Source organism: Notolepis coatsorum (genome assembly GCF_963971535.1).
Source record: "Notolepis coatsorum genome assembly, chromosome: 8".
NCBI lineage: Eukaryota > Metazoa > Chordata > Actinopteri > Aulopiformes > Paralepididae > Notolepis > Notolepis coatsorum.
In genome coordinates, this window is record NC_140172.1 from 61,540,837 (window position 1) to 61,560,164 (window position 19,328).

At 39.4% G+C, this 19,328-nt stretch overlaps 1 protein-coding gene across 1 annotated transcript in view; it reads right to left on the bottom strand.

Annotated features, from left to right (window-relative positions):
* rnf121 (ring finger protein 121) overlaps nucleotides 1-19,328 on the bottom strand; it is a 48,527-nt gene that overhangs the window by 18,623 nt on the left and 10,576 nt on the right. The window contains exon 2 of the mRNA XM_084320142.1: nucleotides 5,066-5,103. Coding sequence (XP_084176268.1) covers nucleotides 5,066-5,103 — 38 coding nt within the window. The remainder of the gene's footprint in view (nucleotides 1-5,065; nucleotides 5,104-19,328) is intronic.

Below are 19,328 nucleotides of genomic sequence, written 5' to 3' on the forward strand. Positions count from 1 at the left end.
GAATCAAGTCAAATCCTAGGTAAGCATATATTGTGCGTGTGAACGTTGACATGAAAAGAAAAAAGTAAAAAAAAAAAAAAAAAAACGGTTTCTCACTTGATTCGATACTCTGTAGTACCGACGTGTTTCGGTTCGGTGCCTCAAAAGTACCGAATTCGGTACCCATCCCTAACACATATACTATCGATAATCTAGCGTTTATTTGAAAACGATTCATAAATAGGCCGAAAAATTACAACGTTTGTGTATTCTAGAATATTCCAGTACAGGGCGTTTATCATGGAATCTTTTAATTTTCCTTGAAAACAAGGGCTTTTCAAAATGCTATAAAACGAAAATGAACCGATAAAAAAAAATCCACTTCGACAATGTTGACTGGAAAACGAGTCATTGATAAGCAACGGGCAGATTAGACACAGCCATAATTTAAAACATAGATTAGGCGTTATTAACACTAACATTAAGTGGATGGTGGGCATTCAAGCACTAAATCGTGCGCCCCCTGCTGGCACTGAAAGTGTTAACAAAAAAATAAAAAAAAGTTTTTCTAGACTTCACTCATCTGTATTATTGATGCTCTCATTGATACTATGTTTGTTTCTGAAGAGTGTGTGTGTGTGTGTGTGTGTGTGTGTGTGTGTGTGTGTGTGTGTGTGTGATATAGAGAGAGAGGAGGGTGAGAGAGATGAGGAAGGGGCAAGAGAGAAAGAGAGCTGGGAGTGTGTGTGAGAGAGAGAGAGGGGGGTGTGTGATTACTCAGCCCTTGTGTGGGTGAATGTAACAAGTTCCCAACGTTTTCTTTCCCCTATTATTTCATGCACACTTTATTCATTGTTTTAAATTATTATTTTCTTTTAAATTATTTTGTGCATCACTCACAATCACATTTGATGCAAATTTGCAATGCATGATGGTCATCCTTTTGTGTTAAATGGCTGCATAAAGCAAGCATTTGTTGACTCGCATGTTGATAAGAGTATTAACACTTTAACTGCTGAAGGTTAAATTCATGATATACCATCCCTTGCCAGCTCTATTTGTCTATGGAGAAGTTCCCCTTCTTTGCAGGGCTATAACTTTTTAAATTCTATTGCTAGATTGCCATTATTAGGGCCCATTCAATGTCCTATATGTATTGTTCAGGGTGTATGAACGTTAAACTTTTTAATTCACATATTCATACTAAAATATGATCTAAAGTATAAGTATGTTTTCATCTCTTTCTGCAGCTTTCTCCAGAACGTGATTTATAGCCCCAAATGCATTATATTGATGATCAAATACAGTTTGGTAGCGATCGGTGCCAGATGAAAAATGTCAAATGGACGTGCTTCTAGAAGTTTCTACGTATCATCTGATGATGACCGGATGGGCGGGGGATCGTTTATAATTCCGTGGGCAACATTATACCATTCATCTAATGTGGGTCAAATGTTCATCATAGCAGTTAGTGTCGAACACGGTAATACTACACGCTAAAACTCACCCCAGTCTCCGCGGGCCGTTGGGCGATCAGCGTGGGGTAGACAGTTTTCCATATGGGATGTCGAAATACCCGGTCCATTTCCAGGTTGTATAATAGTATATACGTCCAAATAACGTTGTTTATTGAGTTAGGGCGAGCGGTCTATTATCGAGTGTTTCAAGATGGAGTCGCGGGAGCTATAGAGAGTGGCCGGAAGTAATATGGGTGATGATCACTTCATCCACATGACTTCCTGTTTGGGGCTTCTGCCGATCGGCCACCAGATGGCGCTCTTGAACCGCTAGAGGGTTGAGAGGAGGCCAGCACTGTGTCTCAGGGCTGCGGAGGAAAAATATGATTTCGATCACAGATTTTTTAAATATTGATATTAAAGACGAGTTAGGGCGTCCTCTGCAACTTTAGCATGGCTAGGAAAGATGCCTAAACACGTTTTCGGCACTTAAAGTGTTAAGTTAATCTGTAGACTGTTTTCGCCTAAAGGTACATGCCTAAGTAAATGGAAGATTGCTCCACTTCTGCAAGGTCAATTTGCATGTTCTTGGTATCTAGGAACATCTAGGGACCTGGGGGTATGTATTTCCAGTGTCAGAAATAACTTTAGCATGGCTAGGAAAGATGCCTAAACACGTTATCGGCACTTAAAGTGTTAAGTTAATCTGTAGACTGTTTTCGCCTAAAGGTACATGCCTAAGTAAATGGAAGATTGCTCCACTTCTGCAAGGTCAATTTGCATGTTCTTGGTATCTAGGAACATCTAGGGACCTGGGGGTATGTATTTCCAGTGTCAGAAATATTGTGTCTGTTACTAGGCTGAGTAAATTGTAATGAAGAAAAGGAGAATATAAATGATGATTTATGATTTTTGCATCTTTGATCAAAAATGTATACGGGTAGGAGAAAATGCTCACTGAGCTCATTCACCACCGTATTGAGATCATGTGTACCCTTACAGTAATGAATGAATCGATTTTAATTATAAATTCATATTTGACCTTGAACTTGACCTTGACCTTATTATGGCCAAATCATACATCTATGGATAGGGAAAATGCTCCTCTTTCCAATGGCAGGGTTGAATCTGGATTTAGTCATTTCCTTGCGGTTTTTACGATAATTAGCATTTTCCGATAAATCGTATAAAACATCTGTAAAATGAAAATATACACTTTGACTACCGTTTTTGATAGGGTTATGGTCTTTACTCTTTGCTACAAAAAAAATATTTAAAAACATTAACCTCTTAACATCCAAGGGCCCACATGTGGACGATTCTTTGCCGACCTCTAGATATATAGATAGAATTAAAGCCCTATTTGTTGTCTGTCGATTGCCCTTTCAGGTGACAAAATCCGTTCAGCGGTTCTCGAGTTACATGCCGATATGTGAGGCGTGCCCCAAAGTACGCAAAAGTACACATTACCACCCCCGACTCCCGGGGCTCTAGTTCCGTCAATCATTTGGCAATCTCGAAAATCTTTGCACAGGGTTGTAGCCAATGTGTGGCTTTCCAATGATACCCCATGATATGATAATTGGGGATCTATAATACGGTCTCTATTGATGATTAAAAAATAAATTAAAAAAGCAGTCAAGCCACTGAATTTAGAAGCAGGCCAGGCCAGTGTTTCTAGTTGCAGCAGCACAATAGTTAGATAACCTAGGTGGGGAACAACCAGGAGATCACTGCAACTCACACAAGTTGGAGAACTCTCTCTCTCTCTCTCTTGCTCTCACACACACACAAAGGGACCCGCATGTGATTGGTGGAGGCGGGACCCTTACAAAAAACTGTTGTTGCTAATCATTGACACATGCTAGCCTGTAATAATCCCCCCGAGAAAAATCTACTTTGCATTTGATATATTGCAAATATATGCCATCACACACACTGGCATTTAAAGGGTTGGAATTATAAAATGAATATGTGGTGTTATGATCAGGGCTGAAGTTGAATACAAGATTGTATTATTTTCAATCCGACATTACCAAAAAAAATTTAAATCCATCAAAATCAGTGTTGTTGCTAATCATAATTATGCTAGCCTGTTTAGCAATAATTTGTGATGCCATCACAAACACTGGCATTTAAAGGGTACAAATAAAAAAAATCCTGCACCAGAATGCAGGAAATGAAGTCTTTGTAACAAGACATTTCCTGGTGGGGGACCCCCCTGCTTAAAAAGTGGCCTGACTGGGGCTATATTTTGCACTATATTTCCTGGCCTGAATGATTTCCCCAGTCCGGCCCTGGTTAAAAGCCTCCAATGCTTATTAGTGTGTGTGCGTTTGAACGTGTGCATGTTTCAACCATACATTTCCATTTATAAAAAAAATTATAATTATATATAAAAAAAAAAAAAAATTACCTCCTATAATAGTGGGGGTCGCGGCTCTCTGACACCGTTATTTGGGGGTCACGGCCTGAAACATTTGGGAACCCCTGCTCTAGTGCAACATCTAGTGACTGAATGGTATCTATAGCACCTTTAATTCAGTTATTCAATGCATTTCACACCGATTACTAAAACCCTACTATACTCTTAAATCAAAATAGGCGTCTACGGGTAGGTAAAATATAGGGATGCCCCGATCGATCGGCCACCGATCGTTATCAGCCGATAATCAGTATAAATATGCGATCGGTGATCGATGATTATGCTTTATTTTCGCCGATCATCAAAACCGATCTCACTCGCTGAGTTCTGTCTCAGACACCGGGAGCTGCACACAGAACTGCGGCGTCTACTCCTCCAGCCCCTCCCGCACGCATGTAAACACGGGTCTAGTCTAGTCTAGTGGGACGGGACCTCCATGAGCTAACGTTAGCTACCGTTACAAAATGACCCAGTCAACTATTCACTTTTAGTTTAATACATGATGAGGCATTGTCTAACTGAACGGTATCTAGCCGGCTAGCTACTGATAGCTCCTGATATCAACAAATGCTCCAGCAATAGTCTAGTATAGTGTATGATACCTCAGTTAGCTCACGTTAGCTTAGCTCACTGTTCAAAACGAAATGTCCCATTCAACTAAATAGTTCACAGAGGGGTTGTCTTAACGTTATATTTCTGGCTAGCAGTAGCTACAGATAGCTCCTGATGTCAATGTCTTATAACACTCATTCGATGCGTATTCGAGCCCCGGCTTGCATCGCAGTCACAAACGGGGATAGCTGAGGGAGTAGGGTATATCTGCAGAGCCTAGGGTATATCGGCAGAGCCGAATGCGATTTGATCAAAGCAGAGTATACACACAGAAAAATAGCGAGCATTTTGACTTTGCGTGGTGGCGTTGTCTCGCAGATAATACAACTACAAGTACAAGTCTAATTATATAATATATATATTTTATAAAAAAAATAAAAAAAAAATATAAAAATAGTTTAATTTTTTTTATTAATCAAAAACGATCGGTATGGGATCGGTATTGGCCGATATGGCTCAAGACGATCGGTGATCGGTATCGGTGGCAAAAAACGTGATCGGGGCATCCCTAGTAAAATAACAAATAACTAGTACACTACTAGATAAAGATGTCTCCATGGTGATAACCTACAACTATTTCTAGAAGACTTACCTCCACTTCTCCTCTGGCGAGAGCTTGGACAAGTCAACCTGCAGAAGGGGGGGGGGAAATAATTGAACAATCGTACCATGCATTAGGGCAGGGAAGTATACCGAATATGAAGGTATACAGTCATGGATCCGCACAAAGGTATGTATTTTTTTACTAGACCATCATTCACAATATATATATATATATATATATACATATTACAAATATTTATAAAAATATATACAAATTATATTCTTTAATCAAAAGAAAATCCTCACAGCAGTATTTAAAATGTTTTATATACCTTTTTGAATGAAATAGAACCATGACAATTGTGTTACAAGATAAAGACATAAGAATGTCATATCACAATGTAACATACCGTTATACCGTCAAAACTAAGGAAAATATGGTGATATAGGGATGGGAATCGAGAACCGGAATAGTCAGATTCCTGGAATCGCATGCCTCCGTGACTATCGGTTCCTCTTATCGATGCCATGTTTTTCCGACAGTTGCGCATTTTAAAACAATATCGTTACGCATGCAGCCATAGCTGACTATTTGATTCCTTGACTAGGAAAACCTAGTCAAAAGGGCTCGAAATTGCGACCGTTTCTATGTGCAGTGAAAACTGAAAGTGCTTTGAATCCTAGTCATTCATTTACGACGTGGTAAACTAAGTTAACATTAGCGCTAGCTAGTAGGGGTGCACCGATGTATCGGTCGGGTATCGGTATCGGCCGATAAGTGCCTAGTTCACTGCAATCGGCCTATAAGCTCGAATGTGCCGATGGCAGTAGCCGATAAATTCAGTCGCGTCCTGCACAATGCCGCCCCCACACACACACACAAGCTACTGCATCAAAGTTACTACTAAATATTCAACATTCTCTTTTGAGACTCCGCTTCAGACTCTTGTCATTTGGCACTAAAAGCTAAACATTGTCACCGATATGGCTGTCCGCAACATGTCATTAATTGTGTACGCGAGGTGGTCGCTCAGTGATGACGCTAACATGAGCTAGCATGAGCTACCGGGAGATGGAAAGACTAAAGTTACTGGTGAAAATGTGATTTACGTTGGAATACTCCTTTGCCAACTTGCTGTACTTTGCTTGCAGGTCTGCAGCCATTATTGCTGGATTATGAATAGCCCCAACTTTAGCCAAGGTAACGTTATGGCTAAACCTTTAACGTTAGTTAACGCTAGCTTTCGGTTAGCTGTTCAATACTAATAACACAACCAAGCGAACCCATCACAGCTCCCCGTCAACACCCCTCTCTCAGGAAGATGGCATTTAAGAAAGTATCTGCTGTTAAAATGACACAAACATTCGTTTTGTGGCATTAACGTTATATAGTTAGTGTTACACGTTCAATAACATAAGCATAGTATTTACCCGAACTACTAGCTCAGTTCCTTCCGTTGCTCATAGAGCCCTGAGAGTTGTACCCAATCCATTCTGCAATCTGTTAATAAAGTTTTCAATCAGACAAATGTATAGAAAGGCTTCGTTTTATTATAACATTCGTTGCAGTAAAATCATTATGTCTCGTTTGGTCATCCTGTGGAGCGCTGGTCGGCGGGCAGCTAACGTATTAGCTACGGTAAGCTTGTTGTGGTTCTCGCAAGCAGATCAATGGCGGCATGCCCGGAAGTAGAAAATGAATAAACGCTTGCCGATTGGTGGTAAGAACAGCAGGAGGTGGGTGCTAGCGGTGTGACGTAATTGGCCGAATAGACTGTCAATCAAAATTCTTCTATTGCATAGTAATAGTATCCAGCTGCAGGCCGCCAGACCATACTGGGAGAGGGATAGTGCTACATGGCATGGTGGAATTAATACCATAAACATATTTCTTGATGTTTCCTTTTTTTAAGTAAGTAAAGAGGCCTACAAATACAAACATACACATACTTACAAATATACAGTAGTTTCATTAAAAAAAATTATATATATATAAAAAGAATTACAAATATCTTTTTTGCCACAAATATCGGTATCGGCCGATTGTGTTAGTTGAACAATCGGTATCGGTGGCAAATTTTCATATCGGTGCATCCCTACTAGCTAGCTAAATAGCCATGCTGATTGCAGAGAGAGACAGAGGCCCCGTCCACACGAACGCTGGGTTTAATGTAACCGTGATTGTATGTGCGCAGTTGCACTGTTCGGCCACACACAACCGGGGATTTGCTACACTGCAACCGCGGTCTTTTGAAACCGGTGGCCAGGGTGGAGTTGTGCGGTTTTGCAGTTGCATGTGGGCATAGCAACCGAGGTTATTCCCAGTGTTTACAGCAGAGCTGTCGCAATTATTCCCCATGTTCACGGCAGACCGCGGGGTAGAGAGATTAGAGCAGAGCCAACTACACCAGTGTTTACAGCAGAGCTGTCCCAAGTAGCGTTATATGAAAATGATTGTAACAAACTTTTGTTCAAAACGTATCGTCTGTGTTGAAGAGTGTTGTGATCGACTGATGTCTGTTGACGCTCAGAGTAAACATGTAGCTGCAGCTAAACTCAACTCATGTGTTGTCAAGTTATTGTTATAACTTATAAGGAACCCAGTCCAGACTGCATCCCCTTAACAATTGTTTGTATTGAGCCGTATTGTATTGTACCCATTCTGCAATCTGTTAAATAACGTTTACATCCATTTCATATCGGTAACGTTACTTCTTCTTCTTCAGTTAATTAATGGCAGATCGCGACCCAACAGGAAGTTTAGTGAGCGTTCAGTCTTTTCTGATTGGTTGAAATGGCCTTCATGTCTGAACAACATCGCCGCCTACTGCTTTGGCATTGTATTACATTGTACTAAATGTATCGGTTGCTGGGTTCCAGCTCTGCCCGTGAGTACGCAGTTATACACGGTTGTCCACCTGTGTTCACCGTGTGGACGGAGTTTTATTTTTTCAAACTTCGGTCATATTAAATCCAAACTCTCGTGTGGACAGGGCCAGAGAGAGAACACTTGAGCTGGCATGGGTGGGGGCTCGGGGGGAGGGAGCCGCGTGTGTGTGTGTGACATCAGAGGAGGTAGAAGCCTTGGAATTTCGGTAGGTGAATTGCTTTCCTAGATGTTACTTATGTGTGTCAGTAAATGTTTTTACTTTTAACCTTTATTTATACAGGTAGGTTATTGCTAACGAATTCTCTTTTGCAATAACGACCTGCTGAATGCAACTACAGTTCAATAGATTCAATTAGTTTAAAGGAAAACTCCAACATTTTGGGAAATTAGCTTATTTAACATCTTCCCTGGAGTTAGACAAGAAGATGCATACCTTTTTTGTCTCTCTACATGCATTAGGGCTTAGGGAACGCCCGCACCGTTAGCGTAGCTTAGCTTCATCACTGGAAGTGGGTCAGACCTTTACCCTGACGTTCCCTACAGTCCCGAAATACACTCCAAAACGTTCCTGTAAACATGTTGTGACCTGTGTATTTACCATGTGGAGAAATAAAAAATAATTGAATTCGACATTTACGTTTTCTAAGCAAATATACTCAGAATTTTTTTGCCGAACCACTCCTCTCTGGGCTCAGTGATTTCACGTCACCAGTGCTACTTTCTAACGTGAGGCCAGTGTTTGTTTACATTTTCATTTCATTCAAAGGATCCGAACCGATTGAAGTTTATGGATACCATGACTGTGGTAAGTTTTCATTTATGTTTTTAGATGGAAGGCTGTATTCCATCTGTCTAACGTTAGCGAATATTGTGAGATTGATGAATAGGACAGTCACAACGTTGCTGGACTATCGACCTAGTTAGCCCCTTTCATGACTGCGATGCACGGCTACAGGGTTTGGGCGAGTGAATCCACACTTGTGGTATTATTATAACTCATTTATTGTGTAACGCTAGCCCCTTAAAACGTACCACAGTCATGGTACCGATAAACTTCAATCGGTTCGGATCCTTTGAATTAAATGAAAATGTAAACAAACACTGGCCTCACGTTAGAAAGAAGCACTGGGCCCTATTCCTCGTACCTGGTTCAACTAAGTCGATCAAAAGTCCCATTATCCAGATTCAATTAACCCGATGTTTGAATCCGGGCTTTCCCTGTTCCTCGAACGCTGATTCAGTCTCGTTAATTCGAACCAGACTTGATACTCAGGATAATTGCGCGCGGCCGCCTCACCTGAAAAGACAGCAGGTGTTGATCGCAGAAATCCTCATTTTCTAACGCCATTGATTGATTGATTTAAAACTTTATTAACAGATTGCAGAATGGGTACAATTACAGTACGGCTCAATAGCCTCGCCGACAAATTAAATGCATAATCTATAGGCACATTTTAAATCCCTCATTACCCCAATCAATCAGATTATATTTATTTAAATGTGCCTGCTGGCAATAGGCTTAATGGAAAGAATAATCGAATGAGATCTTGCTAGCGAAAATAATTATTTCAACTCTTTCAGAATAAGTATACAAAAACAAACCCAAAGATAAAGAGTATATCTAATTGATACGAATTAATAGATACTTATGATGATATCTGTACTGTATGAGCTTAGGTATCATGTAATATAATAAATACATCGTTCCTAAAGTTTTCAGGCCGCGACCCCCACTATTATATAGAGGTGGTTGAAACATGCAAACGTTCACACGCACACATATGCTACACAAAATAACAATAATCAAACAGCCATAAAATGAATACATAGCGTGTTTCATTTAGAAGGCTATAATGTTCAACTCACCTAATGAGATGGATGGGCATAGTCTGGGTTTAATTTTGGAGACAGCGACTCGGAGATCATCCTCCACATTCATTCAGACGTGATATGTACTTATTTTTTATATAAGTCAGTGCAGATAATGTTTTTTCGAATAGGTAGGTATAGCTGTGCGTCAGCGTTTCCGTTAGCCGGTAATTACCGGTATTTGACTGGCAAAATCTGTTGAAGTCCGACATATTTAATCTCTCCGGTCTTAATGTCCGGTGAAAATAATGCCCTCTAAGCACAATTTGATTATTTGAATTGTATTAAAATAGGCTAAAATTAAATAGCCTATGCGATGAACGAAACAATCATTACATTTGTTTCATCGTTGCTTCACCAAGCAGGTATAATAATGTTTAGCGAGAGCTTAGTGCTGGGTTTTGCGAGTGCATGTGTAGCTGCAGAGCCGGAGCAGCAGCGGCACAGTGCAGTACTCCAATTCAGCCATTGGCAATTCAGCTGTTGGGTGGGGGGTGCTGTTGAGCGGTCCCCAGATAGAGCCAAAAAACAGCTGAATCTGCTGTTCTGCAGCGCCATACTCTTTGCAAATAAGTCGTTGCGAGGTGGAGAGTCATCACGCAAACCCACGATAATGTTGCCGTCTCTCTCTGCCAAATTTCTCAGTTCTTCGCTTGATATAATTAATACAAATGTCCAATATAACGGAATTCGTTAGCTCATAAAAATGTGATTATAACAGACTGCTGTTTAATAATGTCGGGCGACTGCCCACAGACACCTATTTGATTTAAAGTGGGCAGCAGCACGGAGTCTCTGGACTTATTTTATTTGGAATATAATGATTGTATACGCAAAAGTAGCCTAGTTTTAAGTTAAAATATTATAAATCTACATGCCTTGAGGATGTCAATTATTTTTAAGCTCAATAAACTCTGACCGGAATTTCTCTCATTTGACCGGTAGATTTAAATCTACCGGACCCTGAGACCGGCAACAATTTTTTCTAACGGAAACCCTGCTGTGCGTATTCCCCCTCAATTGATATCTAGTCGGCATCGGAGGTGGGCAGCGAGCTGGGACGCATTCTCCATCAGAAACAAGCGCGCCTCATCCCGCAGCTCAAACAGGTGTCGTGCAGTATGTAGGAAATCCATAGGCTGAATATGATTTATCATCAGCATTTTAGGTCTATTATTTTACATTTCAAAAGCATTTCTTTGACCAGTTTAATGTATTTTAATTGTTTTTAATTATAGGCCTATTTCACACATTCTATGAAATCAATACATTGTGGAAATCATCCCATCTCAAACCCTGCCCTCTTTTCTTGATCCTCCAATCACAACTAGAGATTTTCCCCTTTCCGATCCGATACCTAAGCTTTGGGTATCGGCCGATACCGATATTTATCCGATACCAGTGCATACAAAAAAATATATATATATATATAAATTATAAGTTTTTTTTTTTTTACAGATACTGTTATACTGTTTTTTAGTAATAACTAGAAAGTAATGGTATTTATTCAACAACAGGTGATTGTATAGATTTGTATTAGTATCATTAATCAATGAGTATGGGCTGCAGCACTGCAGATATACCCTACTCCAATGATCCACACGGACATTAAACAGTGTTGCACTCGCTACTCAGTGGCTCTGCAGATATACCCTATTCAGTCTGTAAGCTAGTGGCAGATAGAACGTTCATGTTGTGATTTTTGATGCAAAATAAATATTCAACATTCTCTTTTGAAACTCCGCCTCAGACTCTTATCCTTTGGCACTTGCTGTACTTTGCTTGCAGGTCTGTAGCCATTATTGCTGGATTATGAATAGCACCAACTTTAGACACGGTAACGTTATCAAGCTAAGCTAACTGACCTAGCTCGTCTTCCCGCATTGACATTTGATAACGTTTAGTAATAGTCAGCTAACGCTAGTCAGTAGCTACTTAACTTAAATACAATTCACCGTGGGTGCATTATTGTTGATAGACTAGGGCTGGGCGATATGGAAAAAAATCATATCGCGATAACGATATGATAATTTTATTTTATTTCTCGATATCGATAATTATCGAATTGTTATAAGTATAAAAAAAATAATTTTTTTTTTTTTTTTTTTTAACAACAGATGTATGTTTATTTTGTAGCAATTCTTTGTCATTGCCGCCATCTTTAGTGTTACATCCCCTCACACTCCAGTTCTCAGGCTGCAGCTGGTTTAAAAGCTAAAGTAAACCGGCTTCTCTGCTGGCTGTGGCTCCAGAGGAGTTGAACAATTCTGGCTCTGCTCGTTTATTTTCGATCTTTTGGCGCTTTTTTGGTGGACAAACCACCGCACATGTGCACTGTGACTCGTGACTGGAGTCTAGTTCTGCTAGCACACATAGCCTACTGTGTACAGACGGTTTCAAAATGTATTTTAAATTAGAAAGCAAACAAAATAAATGGACAAGAGAAAAATAAATCTGAATTTGGTCAGTATTGTCATTTGGACAAGCAAAGCCATTACTTTAAGTTGCAGGCAAGAAAGACAAGTCTGTCCACTGTCTCTGGTTTTAAAACTGCCCTGTTGCAGGTTAAAAAAAAAAAAAAAAAAAAAAAAAAAAAAAAAATCGATTTTTTTTTTTTTTTGATATTCGATATCGATTATTAAAATATATCGCGATATTTATCGTTATCGTTATATCGCCCAGCCCTATGATAGACGGTCACGGACAGTGTTAGGTCCTGGAGAAAGGACAGGCGATCATCTGATTTGATGTAACGTTAAAGCGGATGTTGTTCCAACTAGCTATCTTTCCAGCTAATGCTATCATAACACCAGCAAAACACATCCCGTCCGAGCTCCCCGTCACACCGCACTGTCGGGGATAATGGAATTTAAGAAAGTGTATCTGCTGTTAAAATGACACAGCATCACACTTTAAAACATGTTCATTTTATAATCCTCACTCTCCGCAGGACTTGGCAGGAGATAAATTACATCATGGGATCGGCGGCTACAATTCACGTGTATCGGCCGATACCGATACCAGCATTTTAGGCAGTATCGGCGGCATTTCCGATACTGGTATCGGTATCGGAACAACTCTAATCACAACTGTCGCTTAGGTAAGCGACAGTTGTGATTGGAGGATCAAGAAAAGAGGGCAGGGTTTGAGATAGGTCTATTCTAAACTGGCCCCCGTAAATGTCCAAACACCCCCTCCCACCCACCCACCCCCTCCCAATGTAGTTTCCTCCCCCTCGTATATATATTTTCTGTTAGGATCTCCAGGGCTGTACGCTAAGCTTTTTCACTAGGGGCACACTTGCCCCTAAATGAGAAATTTGGGGGCAAAGAATATTTTTTAGGGGCAAATTTTTAAATAACTATTTTACCATTATAGTAGGGCTGGGCGATATGGCCTCTAAATGATATCGCGATATTTTGACATTTCCTCTAAAGCACTTAAAAATGCTTGATTTAACCCTTTGATGCATACAGTCACGCCAATATGATGATTATAATAAGTCCCTGCAACATATGTTTGCATTATTAAACCATGAAGATGCTTTAAAAAATAATTTAATGAAAATGTACTAAGAGTAGTCTACTGACACAATTATTTACATCTAAGACAATTTATATAAAAACTCTTGGGTGCCTTTTACACAGTACTGTGTTTTCTATCCACTTTAGCCAAACACACACACACATATATATATATATATATATACACACACTACTGTGAGAAAATAATAATCACAGACTTAATGATTTTAGAATATTTCAGATAATGAAATTAAATGTTTATATCATCAACTATCCAGTTAGTATTTATACTGTGTGTAACATTTGGCTACTTTAAATCATTGAATGTAGAGAGAGCGAGTCTAACTTGTTTGTTGTTGTTGTTGTTGTTATAATATAAGTTATTATTGAAGCAGCTATTCCCACCACTCCACACAAATTTACAATAATTCAATAATTTCTAATCTTTACTGTAGGGAGATGACCAATGCTCTCAACTACAAATATAAAAATCATAAAAAAATAATAAAAAAGAACCGATAAGAGTATCGATAAAGTACCGAACCGTTAAGCAGTATCGATAAGAGTAGTAGTATCGATAAAATCCTAACGATACCCATCCCTAATTGTGACGAGCTAGAATGCCGGGACCTATAGCGAGTGCCCGGAAGTAATACGGCCGTCCAGCACAACCTCTATGGCACTTCCTGTTAAGCGATTGCGCCGATCGGCCACCAGATGGCACTCCTGAACCGCCAGAGAGCTCAGTGGGTCCTCCTGGTGGATCTCAGGCCAGCGGAGGGGAAATATGAATCCGGTCCCAGATTTTTGAAATATTGATATCAAAGACGCTGTAAAGCGTCTTCGGCAACTTGAGCATGGCCGGGAATGACGTGTTTCAGCGTTTCCTGGCAGCCAAAGTGTTAATAAAAAAAAAATACAGTTTTTATATTTTTCTGACATGGGTGCTCAACAATAAATGATAAATGACAATCAGAAATGTCAAGTTGCATGTTGTTATTCTAACCAGCTTAGTTCTGTCGCATTTCCAATTTATTTATCCAATTATACATTTATCAGGAATCGATAAGCCATAAGGGAATCGATAAAGAATCGGATCGATAAGAATAAATGGAATCGTATCGATAAAATCTTATCAATTCCCATCCCTAGTGATATATTATGGTCATATCGCCCAGCCACATCATGCATTGCAAATCCAACAATTGAAATTTGACAACCTGCAGAGATCACATTACCTAGTTAGGTCAACAAAAAACTAGCTAAGAATAAGACTTCCAGTTTAGATATTTCAGTTTACAGACTTGTTTGAATACATCAACAAACACTATTATGTGGGTGTACACTGTACAGTCAGCAGGCATTCTCAAAGTGTGGCCCACAGGCCCTTGGAAGTGTTTCTGTTGGCCCACGATGAGTTGTTAAGATGTAAATGCATGCGTTGCGTTATATTTGATCCGGTTCCAATACAGTTTTAAACTAACCTAAAACGTTACAGAGTACTTTGCTTTTAAGAAGGTAAAATTGCACCCCATGTGCTAAGCTGTCAAATTAGGAATGACAGCTTGTTGAAAGTTGTTTATTACCGCTGGTGTCAAATAAATAAATACTCAGTCTCTCAATATACAGGCTAGGCATAACAAAAAATATTGTTTGTTTCCGGTTGCCGACCGACCCTGCCGATTTAGGTGCGACCCAATATATTTTACGAGTTTATATATATATAAAAAGAAACTTTTTTTTTTTTTTTTTTTTAGAATAGAGTTTAATAGAAATCTTAGCCAAACCTTTAGTATTATGGATATTAATTATGCTGGCAGAGTACATGCATCCATGTTGTTGTGAACATTTTAATTAAATAAAGAAATTCCCTATCCATAGTCGCAGTGGGAAAGTATAAAATAAAAAAATTAAATAAATTCCCTACCTACCCATGCCTTAACTGACAACCAACAGGAAACAAACAATATTTTTTTTATGCCCTACAGTAGCCTAGTCCCCCCAGACTCCCCACTGATTTGAAATATTATAGACGCTCTGATCGGCAGGCCGTTGACTGAAGTCACACCATGTGGCCCACTGGTACAGATCTTTGTGTTGCACTCAGCAAGTATTGCCCCACAAATGCATGGATAGGTAACTGCAAGTAAAAATGGCACTGGCATTGTGGGTGGACTGAAAGAAAGGGGTGGGCCAGTCGCAAGGTCAGGTTTAGGTTAAGGTTCAGGTTTGGGTTAGGTTAGGTCAGTGCGTGGTTCTCAAACCTTTTCTGTCAGACCGCAGGGCTGTACGAGTGTACGTACGCTAAGCTTTTTCACTAGGGGCACACTTGCCCCTAAATGAGAAATTTAGGGGCACAGAATATTTTTAGGGGCACATTTTTTAATAACAATTTTACCATTATAGTGCAAAAAAAATTTGTTCCTCCTGCCTCATTACTGTGGTCCTTTTATTTAACATTTAAGGGCAGTTTTCAGGTTTGTATCTTTTATAATGAACCAACTGAGAAAGTGTGTAAATCACTAATAGAACAAAAACAACAAACTGTGTGTGTGTGCGCGCGCTTGTAGTGCTCCTTGAATGAGATCACCACAACACACACACCATTGCATTAATCAGGAGGACAAGAAACTCTGCATACCTTTGTTTCACAATGAAAAGTGCTTTATAAATAAAATGAAATTATTATTGTAAATAACCCCATGAAAGGTTTATTATTTTTATGGGTAATTACCCGCTTCATATTTGTGATGTTACTGGTTTCAGGGTGTGCCTAAAGTGATCAATGTGTTGGGCCGTTTATAGAGATCTATGCCAATTAAAGTTTATGTATATCCGGGATTTTTTTTTTATACGAATTGAGAGGCCTACTATTTTGAAAACAGTGTTGCGACGCAACCTTGTTTGCGCTTTTGACAGTGAAATGTTCAGTTCAACTTAGCCCGAAGGAAAGACTAATCAAAAAGCTTTAATTGACCCGTATGAGGCTCTTATACGGTAGGACTTTGTTTATAGAAGTGGAATGTAATACTATGCAAAACGAGAAATAAACAGTGATTTTACCAGCAGTAAGTTGCAAGCCACTTTCATACGGGGAACCGTGACAATTATTAGTATTATCTTATTTGCATATTGTCTCATTATTAGATAGATAGGTAGGTTGATACTTTATTGATCCCCGGAGGGAAATTTAAGTAGACAGTATTTAAGTATTGAAAAACGTCCTAATAGTGGGCTACTCACCTAATACATGGCTGAACGTTAGAAGTGTCCGTGTCCCCGTCATTGTAATCATCACTGCCAGATCCGACTTAATTTAATCGGCTATGGTCTCTTATCATCTCTCCACATCGGACGTGGTTGTCATAAGAAGGACTGATATTCGCTCCGTTGTTCTTGCAGAGCAAAATTAGCGGGTTAAACGTATTGAAAGAAGTTCTTATTTGGCGATGCATAGCTAGGGATGGGTACCGAATTCGGTACTTTTGAGGTACCGAACCGAAACACGTCGGTACTAACCCTAACCCTATCGATTCAAGTGAGATACCGGAGAAGAAAAAAAATTAAAATAAATGTACCTTTTTTCTTTTCATGTCAACGTTCACACACACAATATATGCTTACCTAGGATTTGACTTGATTCAACAACAAAGCAGTCGGAGCAATGGCAAGCCGAAAACTGTCGAAATTGTAGTTATTTGAAGTTTGGATTTTTTTTCACGACTGAGGTAGGTAAATTAAATTTCTTGAGACTAAAGTACAGAAAAAAGGGTAACGGTATCGATTCACAGGTACCGGTTCAAATGTGAAAGGTACCCATCCCTATGCATAGCCCACATTCAGTTTCGATGGTTCTCTAGGAATTATGGGATTTGGTGTTGGATGTATGGACTCTACGCAGACGGGGACATGGTATTTAATCGCACGATAGACTTCAACTACCAAGTTGCGTGGTCCAGATTCACTTCACACGCAAATCTTTTTTTCCACACAGGCTATCGCAGTAAGTTCATTTGCGGACAGATTCTTTCATAGCACCGCAACATAATGTCGCACTGTACAGCCCTGGTTGTAGGCTAATGTTTTACTATTTTTTTTATCCAATTTGTATGGATTAATTTAGGAGTGAAATGCGAATGAAGGGTTGAAATCACTACTCGCAAGGTTGCCCCCAAATATTATTTTCCACTCGCATTTTTAATCTCGTCGCAGTGTACAGCCCTGGACCGCCCTTTGGCCTGAAATAACATCAATAACATGAGCTTTCAAATTGTGCAACCACTTAACAATAACCAAAAACTGAGGGAAAGAAATATGAAATTGTGCAATCCCTTTGCTAGAACAACATACACAATACAGTTAATATAATAATGTTTCTGCTAATGAAGTAAAATATTTATCATCATCAACTATTCCGTATTTATAGTGTAACGTTTGGCTACTTCAAATCATTGAACGTACAGAGAGAGCGAGCGAGCGAGGCTATCGGCCTTCCATTCCTCAATGTTGAAGCTGGAGTAGACGTCAATAACGAAAGTTATCGAATGCGAATGAAACGTGCACTGCAGAGTCCTGGCTTTATGCGGAATCACAAACAGTGGTTTAAGATAAGTTATTTATATTTTTAACGTGATTCATTCATTGCGCACTAGTTAGATGTAGGGGTGGGACGATACATCGATCCAGATCGATATATCGATCTATTATCAATTATCAAATAGGATCGATGCAACGTAAAAAGATAGATTCATATTGCGATACTCTTATTTTGAAAATCCCCTGGTGAGCATATCCGCCCGGCCGCAACAACATCTCCATGTGTGTAGACGTTAGACAGCATTGCTTCAGAGTCCGCCTATTTTGCGACCCGAAATAAGTGCCTGTTGTTTTTTTCCCCACAACGGGTAAAATGCATCTAACATGCTTTCCATCCTCGCCATTCCTTTATGCCCACGTCGCGTTAAATACCAAAATTAACATTGCGTTAGCGTAAACTAAGCTAAGCTGATAGAGCCATAGAGAGAACAGCAGAGGTCCATTAGGGACTGGGAAGGACTGCGTTCTCGAGACAGCGCCACTACCAGGATCTGGCCGGTACTGCACCTTCGGACTCCCAATATGCCTTTTCCAGCCAAAATACAGCTCTGTGACAGTGAATAGGATATTAATATTGGAAAAAAAAACGAACCAAAAACAGTGAACAGGAGGTCTATTTGTATTAAAAACAATAGATTGTTAAAGAGCTCAAAAATGGCAAATGATATTTCCATTGCCTTTTTTTTGTTGATTTAAATGTTACCGATTGTGTTAAATGTAGGGATGCACGATATTGATTTTTTGACCGATATTTATTGTATTATAATTTTTTTTTATAAATGTATATATATTTTTTTTGGATCAAATTTCTTTTTTTAGTATTTATAAGCTCCGACGTCATCGGTACTGCTATCGGTACTCGAGAAATTATGGAGTTTTTTTTGAGGAATTTTTTTTTTTGTATTTTATTTTTTTATTATTTTTTAAACAAACACATAAACAAACATAACACACAATAGGATATACAAATACACATATGCTCCAGCTCGTACCCCCCTCTCCCGGACCCCCCATTGGATAATCCAACCATTATAATTTGTTCCTAACCAGACACTACCATTATATGCTGGCTTTTATTCTCTCCACCACTTCTAACCACATTGCCATTTTGGATTCATTGAGACCCCAAATTCTAGCTGTTGATATTTCTTGATAAATCACATCGAGATATGTAAGAATCCAGACCTTACGGCACATTTTTTCCGGTTGAAACCATCGTGATGCTATCAGCTTTTTAGCCACTGTGATACCGGATAAAACCAATCTCTTTAGCTGTGGAGGTACTGCATGCTCAAAGACATCATTCAGCAGTAATACAGAGGGGTGTACAGGTATATCCAGAGTTAAGAGATTTGACAATTGCTGGGTCACTTCTTTCCAAAATATCTTAACTGGTGGGCAGTCCCAGTACATGTGCATAAATGTCCCTTCAT